The 14,524-nt window shown below is 48.5% G+C and overlaps 1 protein-coding gene across 2 annotated transcripts; it reads left to right on the plus strand.

The window, feature by feature from the left end:
• Nucleotides 1-6,515: 6,515 nt before the first annotated feature.
• LOC125545551 (G-type lectin S-receptor-like serine/threonine-protein kinase At2g19130) lies at nt 6,516-9,761 on the plus strand. 2 transcript variants are annotated; one of them, XM_048709544.1, is made up of 2 exons: nt 6,516-7,128; nt 7,251-9,761. In XM_048709544.1, the coding sequence occupies exons 1-2, from the start codon at nt 6,942-6,944 to the stop codon at nt 9,560-9,562; spliced, it is 2,499 nt and encodes an 832-aa protein (XP_048565501.1). In that variant the 5' UTR covers nt 6,516-6,941; the 3' UTR covers nt 9,563-9,761. The 2 variants fall into 2 exon arrangements, with proteins under 2 accessions (XP_048565501.1, XP_048565502.1); XM_048709545.1 differs by having other exon boundaries at nt 6,517-7,128; nt 7,254-9,761.
• Nucleotides 9,762-14,524: the final 4,763 nt, after the last annotated feature.

The following is a 14,524-nucleotide window of genomic DNA, read 5'->3' on the forward strand; positions in this document are numbered from 1 at the left end:
GTGAGTTTCCTATCAATATAATTCTAGCATGGATAATAAACGATTATCATGAACAATGAAATATAATACAATAATAACTAATTTATTATTGCCTCTAGGGCATATTTCCAACAGTCTCCCACTTGCACTAGAGTCAATAATCTAGTTCACATCGCCATGTGATTAACACTCACAGGTCTCATCGCCATGTGAGCAACCTCCAAAGAGTTTACTAGACTCAGTAATCTAGTTCACATCACTATGTGATTAACACTCAATGAGTTCTGGGTTTGATCATGTTATGCTTGTGAGAGAGGTTGTAGTCAACGGGTCTTGCCATATTCAGATCCCTATGTATTTCACTAAACTTTATATCGTAGATGCTGCTAGCACGTTCCACTTGGAGCTATTCCAAATTGTTGCTCCATTATACGTATCCGGTATCTCTACTCAGAGCTATCCGGACAGGTGTTAATCTTGCATCGACATAACTCTTTATGTCGAACTCTTTATCACCTCCATAACCGAGAAACATTTCCTTATTCCTCTAAGGATAATTTTGACCGCTATCTGGTGATCTACTCCTAGATCACCTTTGTACCCTCTTGCCAGACATGTGGCAAGGCACACATCAGGTGCGGTACTTCAGCATGGCATACCGTATAGAGCCTATGACAAAAGCATAGGGGATGACCTTCATCCTTCCTCTTTCTTCTGCCGTGGTCAAGCTTTGAGTCTTACTCAACTTCACACCTTACAACTCAGGTAAGAACCCCATCTTTTACTGATCTACTTTGAACTCCTTCGAAAACATGTCAAGGTGTGCGTTCTTTGAAAGTACCATTAGGCGTCTTGATCTATCTCTATAGATCTTGATGCCCAATATGTAAGCAGCTTTATCCAGGTCTTCCTTTGAAAAACACTCTTCAAACAACCGTTTATGCTTTCCAGAAATTCTACATTATTTCAGATCAACAATATGTCATCCACATATACTTATCAGAAATGTTGTAGTGCTCCCACTCACTTTCTTGTAAATACAAGTTTCTAGCAAACATTGTATAAACCTAAAAGCTTTGATCACTCCATCAAAACATATATTCCGATTCCGAGATGCTTGCTCTAGTCCATAGAAGGATTGCTGGAGCCAGCATACCTTTTAGCATCCTTAGGATCGACAAAACCTTTTATTGTATCACATACAACTTTTCTTACGAAAACTGGTAAGAAAACTTGTTTTGACATCCATCTGTAAGATTTCGTAATCGAAAAATACAGCTAATGCTAACATGATTCCGACGGACTTAAGCATCGCTACTGGTGAGAAATTCTCATCGTAGTCAACTCCTTGAATTTGTGAAAAGACTCTTTCCCACAAGTCAAGCTTCATAGACAGTAACATTACCGCCCACGTCCGTCTTCTTCTTAAAGATCCATTTATCTCAATGGCTCGCTGATCATCGGGCAAGTCCACCAAAGTCCATACTCTGTTCTGATACATGGATCCTATCTCGGATTTCATGGCTTCTAACCATTTGTCGAAATACGGGCCCACCATCGCTTCTCCATAGCTCGTAGGTTCATTGTTGTCCAACAACATGATATCTAAGACAGGATTACCGCACCACTCAGGAGTAGTACATATCCTTGTCGACCTACAAGGTTCGATAGCAACTTGATCCGAAGCTTCATGATCACTATCATTAACTTCCTATTCAACAGACGTAGGCACCACCGAAAACATCTTTCTGTGTTGCATCACTCTCTGTTTGAAGTAAAGGTTCGACAACCTCATCAAGTTCTATCTTCCTCCCACTCAATTCTTTCGAGAGAAACTCCTTCTCGAGAAAGGACCCGTTCTTAGCGACAGACAATTTGCCCTCGGATCTGAGATAGAAGGTATACCCAACTGTCACCCTTGGGTATCCTATGAAGATGTGTTTGTCCGCTTTGGGTTCGAGCTTCTCTGGCTGAAGCCCTAAGCATCGCATCCCCAAACATTAAGAAACGACAGCTTTGGTTTCTTGCCAAACTAATGTTCATATGACATCGTCTCAACGGACTTAGATGGTGTCCTATCTAAAGTGAATGCAGCTGTCTCTAACGCATAACCTCAAAATGAAAACGGTAGATTGGTAAGAGACATCATAGATCGCATCGTATCTCATAGGGTTCGACTACGACGTCCGGACACACCATTACCTTGTGGTGTTCCAGGTGGCTTCAACTATGAAACAATTCCGTAATGTCTTAAGTGATTGCCAAACTCATAACTCAGAAAATCCCCTTTTGATCAGATCGTAGGAACATGATCTTATTGTTATGATGATTCTTAACTTCACTCTGAAATCGCTTGAACTTTTCAAACGTTTCAGACTTGTGCTTCATGAGAAAATAGCGATATCCACCGCACGCTTCAATTCTCATTGGATCACACGCATCAGCATGCATGATTTCCAACAAGTCACTTGCCCGTTTCATTGTACCTGAAAACGGGGTCTTAGTCATCCTGCCCATGAGGCATGGCTCGCATGTGTCAAGTGATTCAAAATCAAGTGACTCCAAACATCCATCAACATGGAGTTTCTTCATGCATCTTATGCCAATATGACCTAAGCGGCAGTGCCACGAGAAAGTGGAACTATCATTATTAACTCTACATCTTTTGGCGTGAACATGTGTATTACCACGACCAAGATTCAATGAACCATTCACATAGGGTGCATGACCATGAAAGGTATCATTCATGTAAACAGAATAACCATTATTCTCTAACTTAAATGAATGACCGTATTGCAATGAACATGATCTAATCATATTCATGCTCAATGTAGACACCTGATAACATTTATCTAGGTTCAATACTAATCCCGAAGGCAGATGGAGCGTGCGATGGTGATCTCATCAACTTTGGAAACACTTCCAACACACATCGTCACCTCGCCCTTAGCTAGTCTCCGTTTAGTTCGTAGCTTTTGCTTCAAGTCACCAATAATAGCAACTGAACCGGTATCCAATACCCAGGTACTACCAGGAGTACTAGTGAGGTACACATTAATAACACGTATATACTTTGAAGTTGCCAGCCTTCTTATCTACCATGCATTTGGGGTAATTCCGCTACCACTGACCGTTCCCCTTACAATAGAAGCACTTAGTCTCGGGATTCGGTTCAACCTTGGGTTCCTTCACTAGAGCGGCAATTGGTTTGCCATCCATGAAGTTTCCCTTCTAGCCCTTGCCCTTCTTGAAACCAGTGGTCTTGTTAAACCGTCAACACTTGATGCTCCTTCTTGATTTCTACCTTTTGCGGTCTTAAGCACCGCGAACAGCTCCGGGATCAACTCCATCCCTTGCATGTCATAGTTCATCACGAAGATCTAGTAGCTTAGTGATAGTGGCTAGAGAACTTTATCAATCACTATCTTATCTGGAAGTTTAACTCCCACTTGATTTAAGTGATTGTAGCACCCAGACATTCTGAGCACATGCTCACTAGCTGAGCTATTCTCCTCCATCTTGTTGGCAAAAGAACTTGTCAGAGGTCTCATACCTCTCAACACGGGCATGAGCCTGAAATCCCAATTTCAGCTCTTGGAACATCTCATATGTTCTATGGCGTTCAAAACGTCATTGGAATCCCGATTCTAAGCCGTAAAGTATGGTGCACTAAACTATCAAGTAGTCATCAGGATGTGTCTGTCAGGTGTTCACAACATCCACAGACGACGTTGTAGGGGTTTGCACATCGAGCGGTGCATCAAAGACGTAAGCCTTCTGTGTAGCAGTGAGGACACTCCTTAGACTATGGACCTAGTCCGCATCATTGCATACAATATCTTTCAACTTAATCTTTCTCTAGGAACGTATTGAAACAGGGAGCTAGAACGTGAGCTATTTATCTACAACATATTTGCAAAGACAATTTAGACTATGTTCATGATAATTGAGTTCATCTAATCAAATTATTTAATGAACTCCCACTCAGATAGACATTCCTCTAGTCATCTAAGTGAAACATGATCCGAATCGACTAAGCCGTGTCCGATCATCACGTGAGACGGACTAGTCATCAACGGTGAACATCTCATGTTGATCGTATCTTCTATACGACTCATGTTCGACCTTTCGATCTTCCGTGTTCCGAGGCCATGTCTGTACATGCTAGGCTCGTCAAGTCAACCTAAGTGTTTTGCATGTGTCCCGAGGCCATGTCTGTACATGCTAGGCTCGTCAACACCTGTTGTATTCGAACGTTAGAATCTATCACACCCGATCATCACTGGTTCTTCGAAACAACGAACCTTCGCAACGGTGCACAGTTAGGGGGAACACTTTTCTTGAAATTTTAGTGAGGGATCATCTTATTTAGGGGGAACCTTCACAACGGTGCACAGTTTGGAAACACTTCCGGTCAATAACCAACAGCGGGATCTGGATACCCATGTTGGCTCCCACATGCTTCACGATGATCTCATCAGATGAACCACGATGTCAAGGATTCAATCAATCCCGTATACAATTCCCTTTGTCCATCGGTACGATACTTGCCCGAGATTCGATCGTCGGTATCCCGATACCTTGTTCAATCTCGTTACCTGCAAGTCTCTTTACTCGTTTCGTAACACATCATCCCGTGATCAACTCCTTGGTCACATTGTGCACATTATGATGATGTCCTACCGAGTGGGCCCAGAGATACCTCTCCGTCACACGGAGTGACAAATCCCAGTCTCGATTCGTGCCAACCCAACAGACACTTTCGGAGATACCTGTAGTGAACCTTTATAGCCACCCAGTTACGTTGTGACGTTTGGTACACCCAAAGCATTCCTACGGTATCCGGGAGTTGCACAATCTCATGGGCTAAGGAAATGATACTTGACATTAGAAAAGCTTTAGCATACGAACTACACGATCTTTGTGCTAGGCCTAGGATTGGGTCTTGTCCATCACATCATTCTCCTAATGATGTGATCCCGTTATCAACGACATCCAATGTCCATGGTCAGGAAACCGTAACCATCTATTGATCAACGAGCTAGTCAACTAGAGGCTTACTAGGGACATGGTGTTGTCTATGTATCCACACATGTATGTGAGTTTCCTATCAATATAATTCTAGCATGGATAATAAACGATTATCATAAACAATGAAATATAATATAATAATAACTAATTTATTATTGCCTCTAGGGCATATTTCCAACACAGGCCTCCTGAGCAGTTTGGTCCTCCGCCATGATAATATCCAGAATCTCATCGGAGATGGACCCGTAAAGCCACGAGCGGACAATATAGTCCTCGCGAGTCCAGTCCGGCGTGCGGTCCGCCTCGGCAGTGACGGCGTTGACGTGGGAGAGCAGGTCGTACTTGCCGAGAAGGACGTGTAGTAGCATCCTCCACTTGGTGAAGTTGGAAGCATGGAGGTCCAGGGTGACGGGGACGTGAGTACGCACATTGGCGACGTTCACGGCCGGCGATGCAGCAGCGGGTAGGACGGCCGAGATCATGGCACCGGTGGTGGAGTTGATGGTGGCGGGGAACGTCGGGGAGGAGAGAGAGCTACTGGTGCTGGGCGAGGTGGACATGGTGTGGCAGGGGGGGGGGGGGGGGGTTCAGGAGGCTGGCGACTTGAGAGGAGGGGGTTGGATCGTGGTGTAGTCTGATACCAAGAAAACTAGTATTGTTGTGTGCAATTCACGCCAGCTAAAGGGCGCCTTGTATTCACATATATAGGAATTACATGCCTTGCTAATCAAGGTGAATCAGAGAGATCCTAAATGAAATATACAATAAGGATTCGGTAGGGTTACATTCCTATTACATGTGATATGAACAAAAGGAAATACTTTAACACCTCCGACGGCGGCGGTTGAGCTGAGATCTGGATCGCCCGAGCTGCTCCCTGGAGCCTTATATTGAAAAAAAAAGAGTTAAAACTTCCAACAAGGGCCATGGCGACCGGCGAGGCTGGCTAGTTGGGAGATTGTCAATCAAGAAGACAAAAAAGGAAGCACAAGCACGAGCACTTTGGATATATTTCGTGCATGTTGTTCCAGGTAGCCTGTGCCGCGTCCGGGTGCGTGACCTGTGCGTCGCGCTCCGCCGTCGATTCCCACTGGCGCTAAGCTGGCCTCACGTGACTGTGACACCGACCGGAACACGCGCGCGTCCACTGCCCACGCTTTACTGCCCGGGCCGGCCGGACTGCGGCCGCCACCACCACCACCCCTGAGCGGCGATCAATGCGACACCAACTCAACTCCCCCTGGATTTGCGTGGTTTGATGGCGGTTGCATGTTGACGGACGATGCCCGTGTCCTTTTGAGTGAGTTAACACTTGATTACTCCACAGGCCACTCCCACTTGACTCGAGCAGTGCATGGCCCAGCTCCGTGCGTCCGATACCCTCCCCTCGGCCCGTCCACGTCCATGACCCTGCCCTCTCCAGCTAGTGGCTGCTACCCGCATCGTCATAACTCATAACCGACCGATCGGGCCGGGTATATCGAGCTAAGGGAGAACAGTGCGCCACTGCACCCAAAAGTTCACCGCCGGTCCACCGATCACGCTGCGTCCGGTCCGTCCATGTGGAGCGTCGCGGTACGACTGTCTGGCGAAACAGCACGCGGCCTCCTCCGCCGCTGCACGGCACGGCCCGACCCGGGACGACGACGAGGTGAGATGAACCAAAGTGTTAATTCTCTCGTACGACGTCTTCAATGCCGCATTTAAGCCGGGCGTGACCGCTCGGTCGCGGACCACCTTTCCGCTGTTCCTCCCCTGTGAACGATCGGCCAGTCGGAGGCGTGGCTCGCTCGACCCCCTCTCCTTTTCGCCCTCCATCCGTGTCTTCACTGTCAGTAATTCAGGTATCTGTTGTCTTGTTGCCGGCCACCACCTCCCCTGCCGCGCCGTCCAGGCCACTCAGTCCGGCCGCGCGCTCGGAGGTTGGAGCAATGGCGACGCACGCTGGACCGTGCTTCTCCGCCGCTGTGCTGCCTTTGCTCCTCGGTTTCCTGCTTCTGCGAGGAGCACCGTCGCGCGCCGCTGATACAAACACCGTCGCCGTCGGCCAGCCGCTGTCAGGCCGAAAGAGGCTCGTGTCCAAGCGCGGCAAGTTCGCGCTCGGCTTCTTCCAGCCTGGTAAACCCACCTACAACACCCACCCCTCCGACTCTCCTTAGCTGTTCTTGTGGTCTTGCGGGTGATACAGATTCTGAATGGTTCTGAATGATTGTCGTGTGACATCCATTTCGCATGCTTAGCAGAATCATCGCGGCACTGGTACCTCGGCATTTGGTACAACCAAATCTCCGAGCACACCACGGTGTGGGTCGCCAACCGGGACGCGCCGCTCTCCGACCCGGCTTCCTCGCAGCTCTCTATCTCCAGCGACGGCAACATGGTCCTCCTCCACGGCGACCGTGCCAAGTCCCCGGCACTCTGGTCCACCGGCGTCGCCAGCATCCCACCCAGCAGCTCCACGGTCGGCGTCCTGCTCGACACGGGCAACCTCGTCCTGACGGACGCGTCCAACACCTCCGTCGTGCTGTGGCAGAGCTTCGACCACTTCGGGGACACGTGGCTGCCGGGCGGCAGGCTCGGCCGGAACAAGCGCACAGGCGAGGTCACGCGCCTGTTCGCGTGGAAGGGCTACGACGACCCGGCGCCGGGCGTGTTCGCCCTGGAGCTCGACCCGAACGGCACGAGCCAGTACCTGCTCAACTGGAACGGCAGCATGGAGTACTGGACCAGCGGCAACTGGACCGGCGACGGGTTCACCGGCGTGCCGGAGCTGAAGGCCTATAGCAACTCCCCGATGTCCATGTACAACTTCGGCTACGTCGACGGCAAGGACGAGAGCTACTTCTTCTACGACGTCAAGGACGAGGCCGTCGTGACGCGGTTCCTGGTCGACGTGACGGGCCAGATCAAGTTCCTGACGTGGGTGAAGTCAGCCGGCCAGTGGATCCTCTTTTGGACGGAGCCCAAGGCGCAGTGCGACGTCTACGCGCTCTGCGGGGCCTTCGCCGCGTGCGTAGAGAACGAGCTGCCGTCGTGCCGCTGCCTCCGCGGCTTCCGCGAGCGGCGGCCGCTGGCATGGCTGCAGGGTGCTCACGCTGAGGGCTGCGTCCGGGACACCGCGCTGCAGCAGTGCGCTCGCGGCGGCGGCGGCGTCCAGGGCGCGACGCGGGAGGCGAAGAACGACGACGGTTTCTATGCCATGCCCGATGTGAGGCTGCCGAGCGACGCGCGGGGTGTCGTGGCCGCGGCGAGCGCTCGTGACTGCGAGCTCGCGTGTATCGGGGAGTGCTCCTGCACCGCGTACTCCTACAACGGTAGCTGCTGGCTCTGGCACGGAGGCCTCGTCAACCTCCAAGACATGAGCACGAGCAGCAGCACTGGCACCGGAGGCGGCAGTGGCACCATCCTCATCCGGCTGGCTGCGTCCGAGTTCACTAGCCCAGGGCACACCAAGACACTAATCATTGCACTCGTCGCCGTCGCGGCGGCCGTGGCCGCAGTCACCGTTGCCGTTCTCGTGTCAGTCTTCGTTCTGAGGAGGAGGAGGAGGCTGAAGGCGCAAAGGAGAGTCGTGGAAGGTTCGCTGATGCCGTTCACGTACCGCGACATGCAGTCCGTGACCAACAACTTCTCGGACAAGCTCGGCGGCGGCTCCTTCGGGTCGGTGTTCAAAGGGTCGCTCCCCGACGCGACCGCGACGCTGGTCGCGGTGAAGAAGCTCGAGGGCGTGCGTCAGGGGGAGAAGCAGTTCCGCGCGGAGGTGAGCACCATCGGCACCATCCAGCACGTCAACCTCATCCGGCTGCTCGGGTTCTGCTCCGAGGGGACACGGAGGCTGCTCGTCTACGAGCACATGCCCAACGGCTCTCTGGACAGGCACCTCTTCTCGTCCGGCCCCGGCCCCGGCCATGGCGTCCTGAGCTGGGAGACGAGGTACCAGATCGCTCTGGGCGTCGCGAGGGGACTGGACTATCTGCACGACAAGTGCAGGGACTGCATCATACACTGCGACATCAAGCCGGAGAACATCCTCCTGGACGACGCGTTCGCCGTGAAGGTAGCGGACTTTGGCCTCGCGAAGCTCATGGGCCGGGACATCAGCCGCGTGCTGACGACGATGAGGGGCACGGTGGGGTACCTCGCGCCGGAGTGGATCACCGGCACGGCCATCACGGCCAAGGCCGACGTGTTCAGCTACGGCATGCTGCTGTTCGAGATCGTGTCCGGCAGGAGGAACGTGGAGCAGCGGCCGGACGGCACGGTGGACTTCTTCCCGTCGGCGGCCGCGAGCCGGCTCCTGGATGGCGACGTGAAGAGCACGGTGGACAGGCGGCTCGACGGCGACGCAGAGGTTGGCGAGGTGGAGCGGGCGTGCAAGGTGGCGTGCTGGTGCGTGCAGGACGAGGAGGGCGCGCGGCCGAGCATGGGGACGGTGGTGCAGGCGCTCGAGGGGCTCGTCGATGTCGGCATGCCGCCTGTCCCGAGAATGCTCAAAGTGCTCGGGGATCCAGCCAACTACGTCAAGTTCTTTTCAGGGTTGCCGTCGACGTGAAATCGCTCACGCAGCAAAACGTACTTAGCTTAGCCTTGTCATCAGCGACATGACCTACTCATGTCATGCCTAGTTGTGTATATATAGGGTGGTCTTCTTCAACTGTAGTGGTGTGTCCTAGTCGTATATGTGTTGTACTGAACTAGGCAAGAATTAGTGTATGCAGTCTTGCAGATATAGTAAATTCACGTATTCTTCATAGGACATATAAGTAAGGGTGTAGCTAGGTCTCAGTCGACTGAGATTTAACCAAGTCTCTGTCAAGTGACATACATGCAAGCAAAATCGGTTATTAGCACTGAGGGGTTTAACCCTAAAATAATGAAAAAGAAAAAATAAATTAATATTGTATAACTATGACTAACATGAACAATCATGAATACCTGTCGTCAAACTCTTATCTTGTACGTAGAATTGGAACAACTAAAATTGGCACACAAATCACTCAAAACATGTACTATTATGTACCGTGCAAAAACAAATGTAAACAAGCGTTACAATTATTTTGATTTAAGTACAAAAATGAAAAAAAAATGTTTTCATTTGAAGTACCTAATAATTAAGCAAAATTAATAGTGTCACAAGATTGCAAACATTAAACACACCGTTGCATACAGAAATATATAAGAATATCCAATGGCAGAAAAGGGAATGGACATAACTAAGATCTAATAAAACAAAATAAAAACCAAAACATTTTTTCCTGAGGTAACATGAATGTAGGGCATTTGTGTTATCTAAAAGAAGAAATAAAAAGAAGGAAAAACATAAAAGCAAATGATGACAAAAAGTTGCATACAAAAAAAAGAATAATTATATAGTAGTGTAACCTTCATATATACACTTTCTTGTTATACTTTGTGTTCAAACAAGGACAAAAAAAGAATTATGTCATGAAACGCACACAACACAGGCACACACACATTCATCCACGCAAGCGCACATGTCCACGCGATCCGCTTTCTTTTATACTCCCTGTATAAACAAATATAAGACCATTTAAATCACTACTTTGTTTAGAGGGAGTAATTTATTAATGGATAATCGATGATACATTTTGGTACGTGGACGTTGGGCTGCTCCAGCCAGCCAGTACACTTTTTACGTGGGCTTCTGCGGGTTAGAGAAAAAACAAGTTAAACAAAACCAAGCCTTTTTCACGTGTTCTGGTACACGCTAGAAGAAAAAAGAAATTCGACTGATACAAAACCTATTTTCAGGCACATGAAAAATAGTAAAACTGATGGTAAATCTACTATCTACTATCACTATAAAAGAAAGAGAGGGGCGGATTCAAACAATCACATCCATTCATCATCAACATCTAATGGCTTTTAATCATCCGGTGTTTAACGCTACCAACCACGCATTACGTCACTAGAATCTATCGATCGCTAATCTGCCCCGTCGATTAAAAATATCCGCTGCCCGCACACGACCGCACGACCTCTCCGGCTCTCTCGCCCCTCTTCTCCCCCCCCCCCCCCCCCCCCCCCCCCCCCCCCCCCCCCCCCCCCCCCCCCCCCCCCCCCCCCCCCCCCCCCCCCCCCCGCCGTTACTCCCACAGCCTCGCGCCGCCTTAGCCGCATGAGCCGCCCCGCCGCGCCCGGAGCCACCTCCCGCGCCCGGAGCCCCGCTGGAGCCGCCGCTCGTCGCGCGCCGGGGGAGCCCCACCGCAAGTCGCCGCCCTTCGCCGCGGGAGAGTCGAAGCCGCCGCCCGTCGCGCGCCGGGGGAGCCCCGTCGCAGGTCGCCGCCCTTCGCCGCGGGAGAGCGGAGCCGCCACCCTTCGTTGCGGGAGTCGCCGGCAAATCGCAGCCCGTCGCGCGCCGGGGGAGAGCCGCCACAGGTCGCCACCCTTTCCCACGGGAGAGCCGCCGCCCGTCGTGCGCCTGCCTCTCCTCCTCTGCTGCCGCAGGTACGCCGACGCCTCCCGACAAGACAGTAAGTTCCCTCCTCCGCTCTCCTGCTGATGCGTGACTGCTTCGCCCTGGTCCATGCCGCTGCCCCGATGTTCAGGTGAGCAGAGACGCCATGCCGAATTCACCACTGCAGCCGGCCGACCTTGTTTGTTGTAGTTGTTGCCTCAACCGGTGCGTCCCCGCCGTCTGGCGATGGCGCGACCGCGGTGGATGTGGTTATGCGTGGCTCACAGAGATCCAAGGGTACGACCAGTTTCCGCTCATGAAAGGTAAACACCGATTGAGACCACCGTCTAGAGGGTAAGCAGGCGTATCCGTCTATTATTTAGCTTGTGATTTGTGATGTATGTGTGGCGTTGGATAATGTTGTTCTTATTGCAAGTAATCTTCTGTTTTTTGGCTCTTCCCAGCCTGGACGTGGGAACGCTGCAGCTCCTTCCTCAATGCTACTTTTCTAAATCGGATCTCTGCAACTCGTGAGGATTCAAATCACTAAAGGAACTAAGAGTACTACTTGTTTTATTATAGGTGTCTTCTAATCTAAGAACTACTGAGCAAGATAATTCAGATGGATCTAATTAAGAATCTTGTATCAACGGTGATCAGGGCTGTTTTTACATATATTTATAGACAACTTGGGCCAAAGCTATGTGTATTGGACGACATGCGCCAAAGCTGTCCATACAGGGCAGATGGTCCTCAAAGCGTGGTGTTGATTTCGTAAGTTGTTAACTTGATTTGTTAAGTCTATACAGTGCGGACGACCTACTCTATCTATTTAATGGGTAAGTTGATTTCGTTCTGTTGTCTCACCGGCTTAGAGTGTTGTGCATGCGGTGCTTGTTAGAGCTTTGTCCAAACATGTCATTTCCTGTCATACAAACTGCTTTTGCTCGGAGTTATACATGGATGGAACTTTTATGTGTTCACAATACATGATAACAGGGGTTACCATTTTGCGTCTCAGGAGCACACTTTGGATATAACATCATGGGGACAAAAAACATATTAATGGAAAATCAGGTTAAGCAGCACCCTATCTTTTTTTCTCATGCTATATGGGATGCTTGGAACTTTATTATCATTCTCTGATGTCCTGCCTTTGTTTTCAAATATTGATTGGGATCAAAAAATTTACTTGTCCTTTGTACAGAAGCATATGGGAGCTGCATTTGAGAAATGCTCTCACCTTTTAGTTGCAAATATTGAAAAGGTGATATACAATGCACTGACTTTTTGAATCACAGTGAGGTCATTTGATTTTTGCGGTCTTCTCAGCTTTGATTCATGTTGCTACTAGCAAAAGAAATAACTATTTGTGTTGTAGTTTCCCCTGAAAACTTGCACCTATGTAGTTTATTATTGGTACCTGTTTTCTTCATACAACTAGATTAATTTCACATGCTTTCACAAGACAATGTAACTATTTTCTTATAGTTGTTGTTTACATGGAATCAAGTGAAGACATCGATGATTTTGCAGTATGGATGAAGCTGTATACACACACAAAATTTGAATTTCTTGCCTTGAAATATATTTTTGCAGCATGTATTAAACATGGTGTGTCCAAACATAGACGATAAATGAAAACATGTCTTTTGCTTTGACGTTTCGGCGTGCAGTAACAGTTTCAAATAGGATATACTTGTTTTATTATGATCTCTACACAATATTATTAGCTTGAAAATTGACTATGTGCATTTTTTATTTTACAGACAATAAAATTTTGTACAATATTTGATACATGCATTTGCACGTACACGATTACTAAATCTTGGCATTTTCTTTGAAGTACGAAATCTGTTACAGAGTACTAAGTCTTGATATTTTGTTTGCCACCTAAGAAGAAAATGCCACTCCCGGTGATTATGATTCACGATTTTACTAATGTTTATTGTTTCGTTGCATGTAAAAGTGATGTGGTGTCTTGCACAGACCTGCTGAAGTTTGTCTTCTAATAGCTGATACATGCCTTCTATATTACTCCCTCCGTCCCAAAATAAGTGTCTCAAGCTTAGTACAATTTCGTACTAAAGTTAGTACAAAGTTGAGACATTTATTTTGGGACGGAGGGAGTATATTTTATGCCTTATTTAAGGTTTAATTTCCAATATATTACAGGTACACCTTTGAGTATATGATACTCCATATATAGATTGATTCCTTAACCGAAGTAGGTGACCAGGATTATTTCATTCTAGAATACACCTTTGAGTAACCGAAGATGAATGTGTGTGTGTGTGTGGGGGGGGGGGGGTGAAGGAAATAATCCCTAGAGGCAATAATAAAGTTATTATTTATTTCCTTATATCATGATAAATGTTTATTATTCATGCTAGAATTGTATTAACCGGAAACATAATACATGTGTGAATACATAGACCAACAGAGTGTCACTAGTATGCCTCTACTTGACTAGCTCGTTGATCAAAGATGGTTATGTTTCCTAACCATAGACATGAGTTGTCATTTGATTAACAGGATCACATCATTAGGAGAAGGATGTGATTGACTTGACCCATTCCATTAGCTTAGCACTTTATCGTTTAGTTTGTTGCTGTTGCTTTCTTCATGACTTATACATGTTCCTATGACTGAGATTATGCAACTCCCGTTTACCGGAGGAACACTTTGTGTGCCACCAAACGTCACAACGTAACTGGGTGATTATAAAGGTGCTCCACAGGTGTCTCCGAAGGTACTTGTTGGGTTGGCGTATTTCGAGATTAGGATTTGTCACTCCGATTGTCAGAGAGGTATGATACGTCTCCATCATATCTACTTTTTCAAACACTTTTGCCCTTGTTTGGACTCTAACTTGCATGATTTGAATCGAACTAATCTGAACTGACGCTGTTTTCAGCAGAATTACCATGGTGTTATTTATGTGCAGAAACAAACGTTCTCGGAATGACCTGAAACTTAACAGAGCAACTTTTTGGAAAATATAAAAAATACCTGCAAAAGATGAAGGCCAGGGGCCCACCACCTGTCCACGAGGGTGGGGGCGCGCGCCTGCCCCCCAGGGTGCGCCCCCTACCT

The sequence above is a fragment of the Triticum urartu genome, chromosome 3, assembly GCF_003073215.2.
Source record: "Triticum urartu cultivar G1812 chromosome 3, Tu2.1, whole genome shotgun sequence".
Lineage (NCBI taxonomy): Eukaryota > Viridiplantae > Streptophyta > Magnoliopsida > Poales > Poaceae > Triticum > Triticum urartu.

What these genes read in the sequence shown, in the direction of transcription:
- LOC125545551 (XM_048709544.1), top strand. Translation starts at nt 6,942, where the DNA reads ATGGCGACGCACGCTGGACCGTGCTTCTCCGCCGCTGTGCTGCCTTTG. An exon ending in GCTCGGCTTCTTCCAGCCTG is followed by an intron (nt 7,129 to 7,250) that starts GTAAACCCACCT and finishes TCGCATGCTTAG; the next exon opens with CAGAATCATCGCGGCACTGG.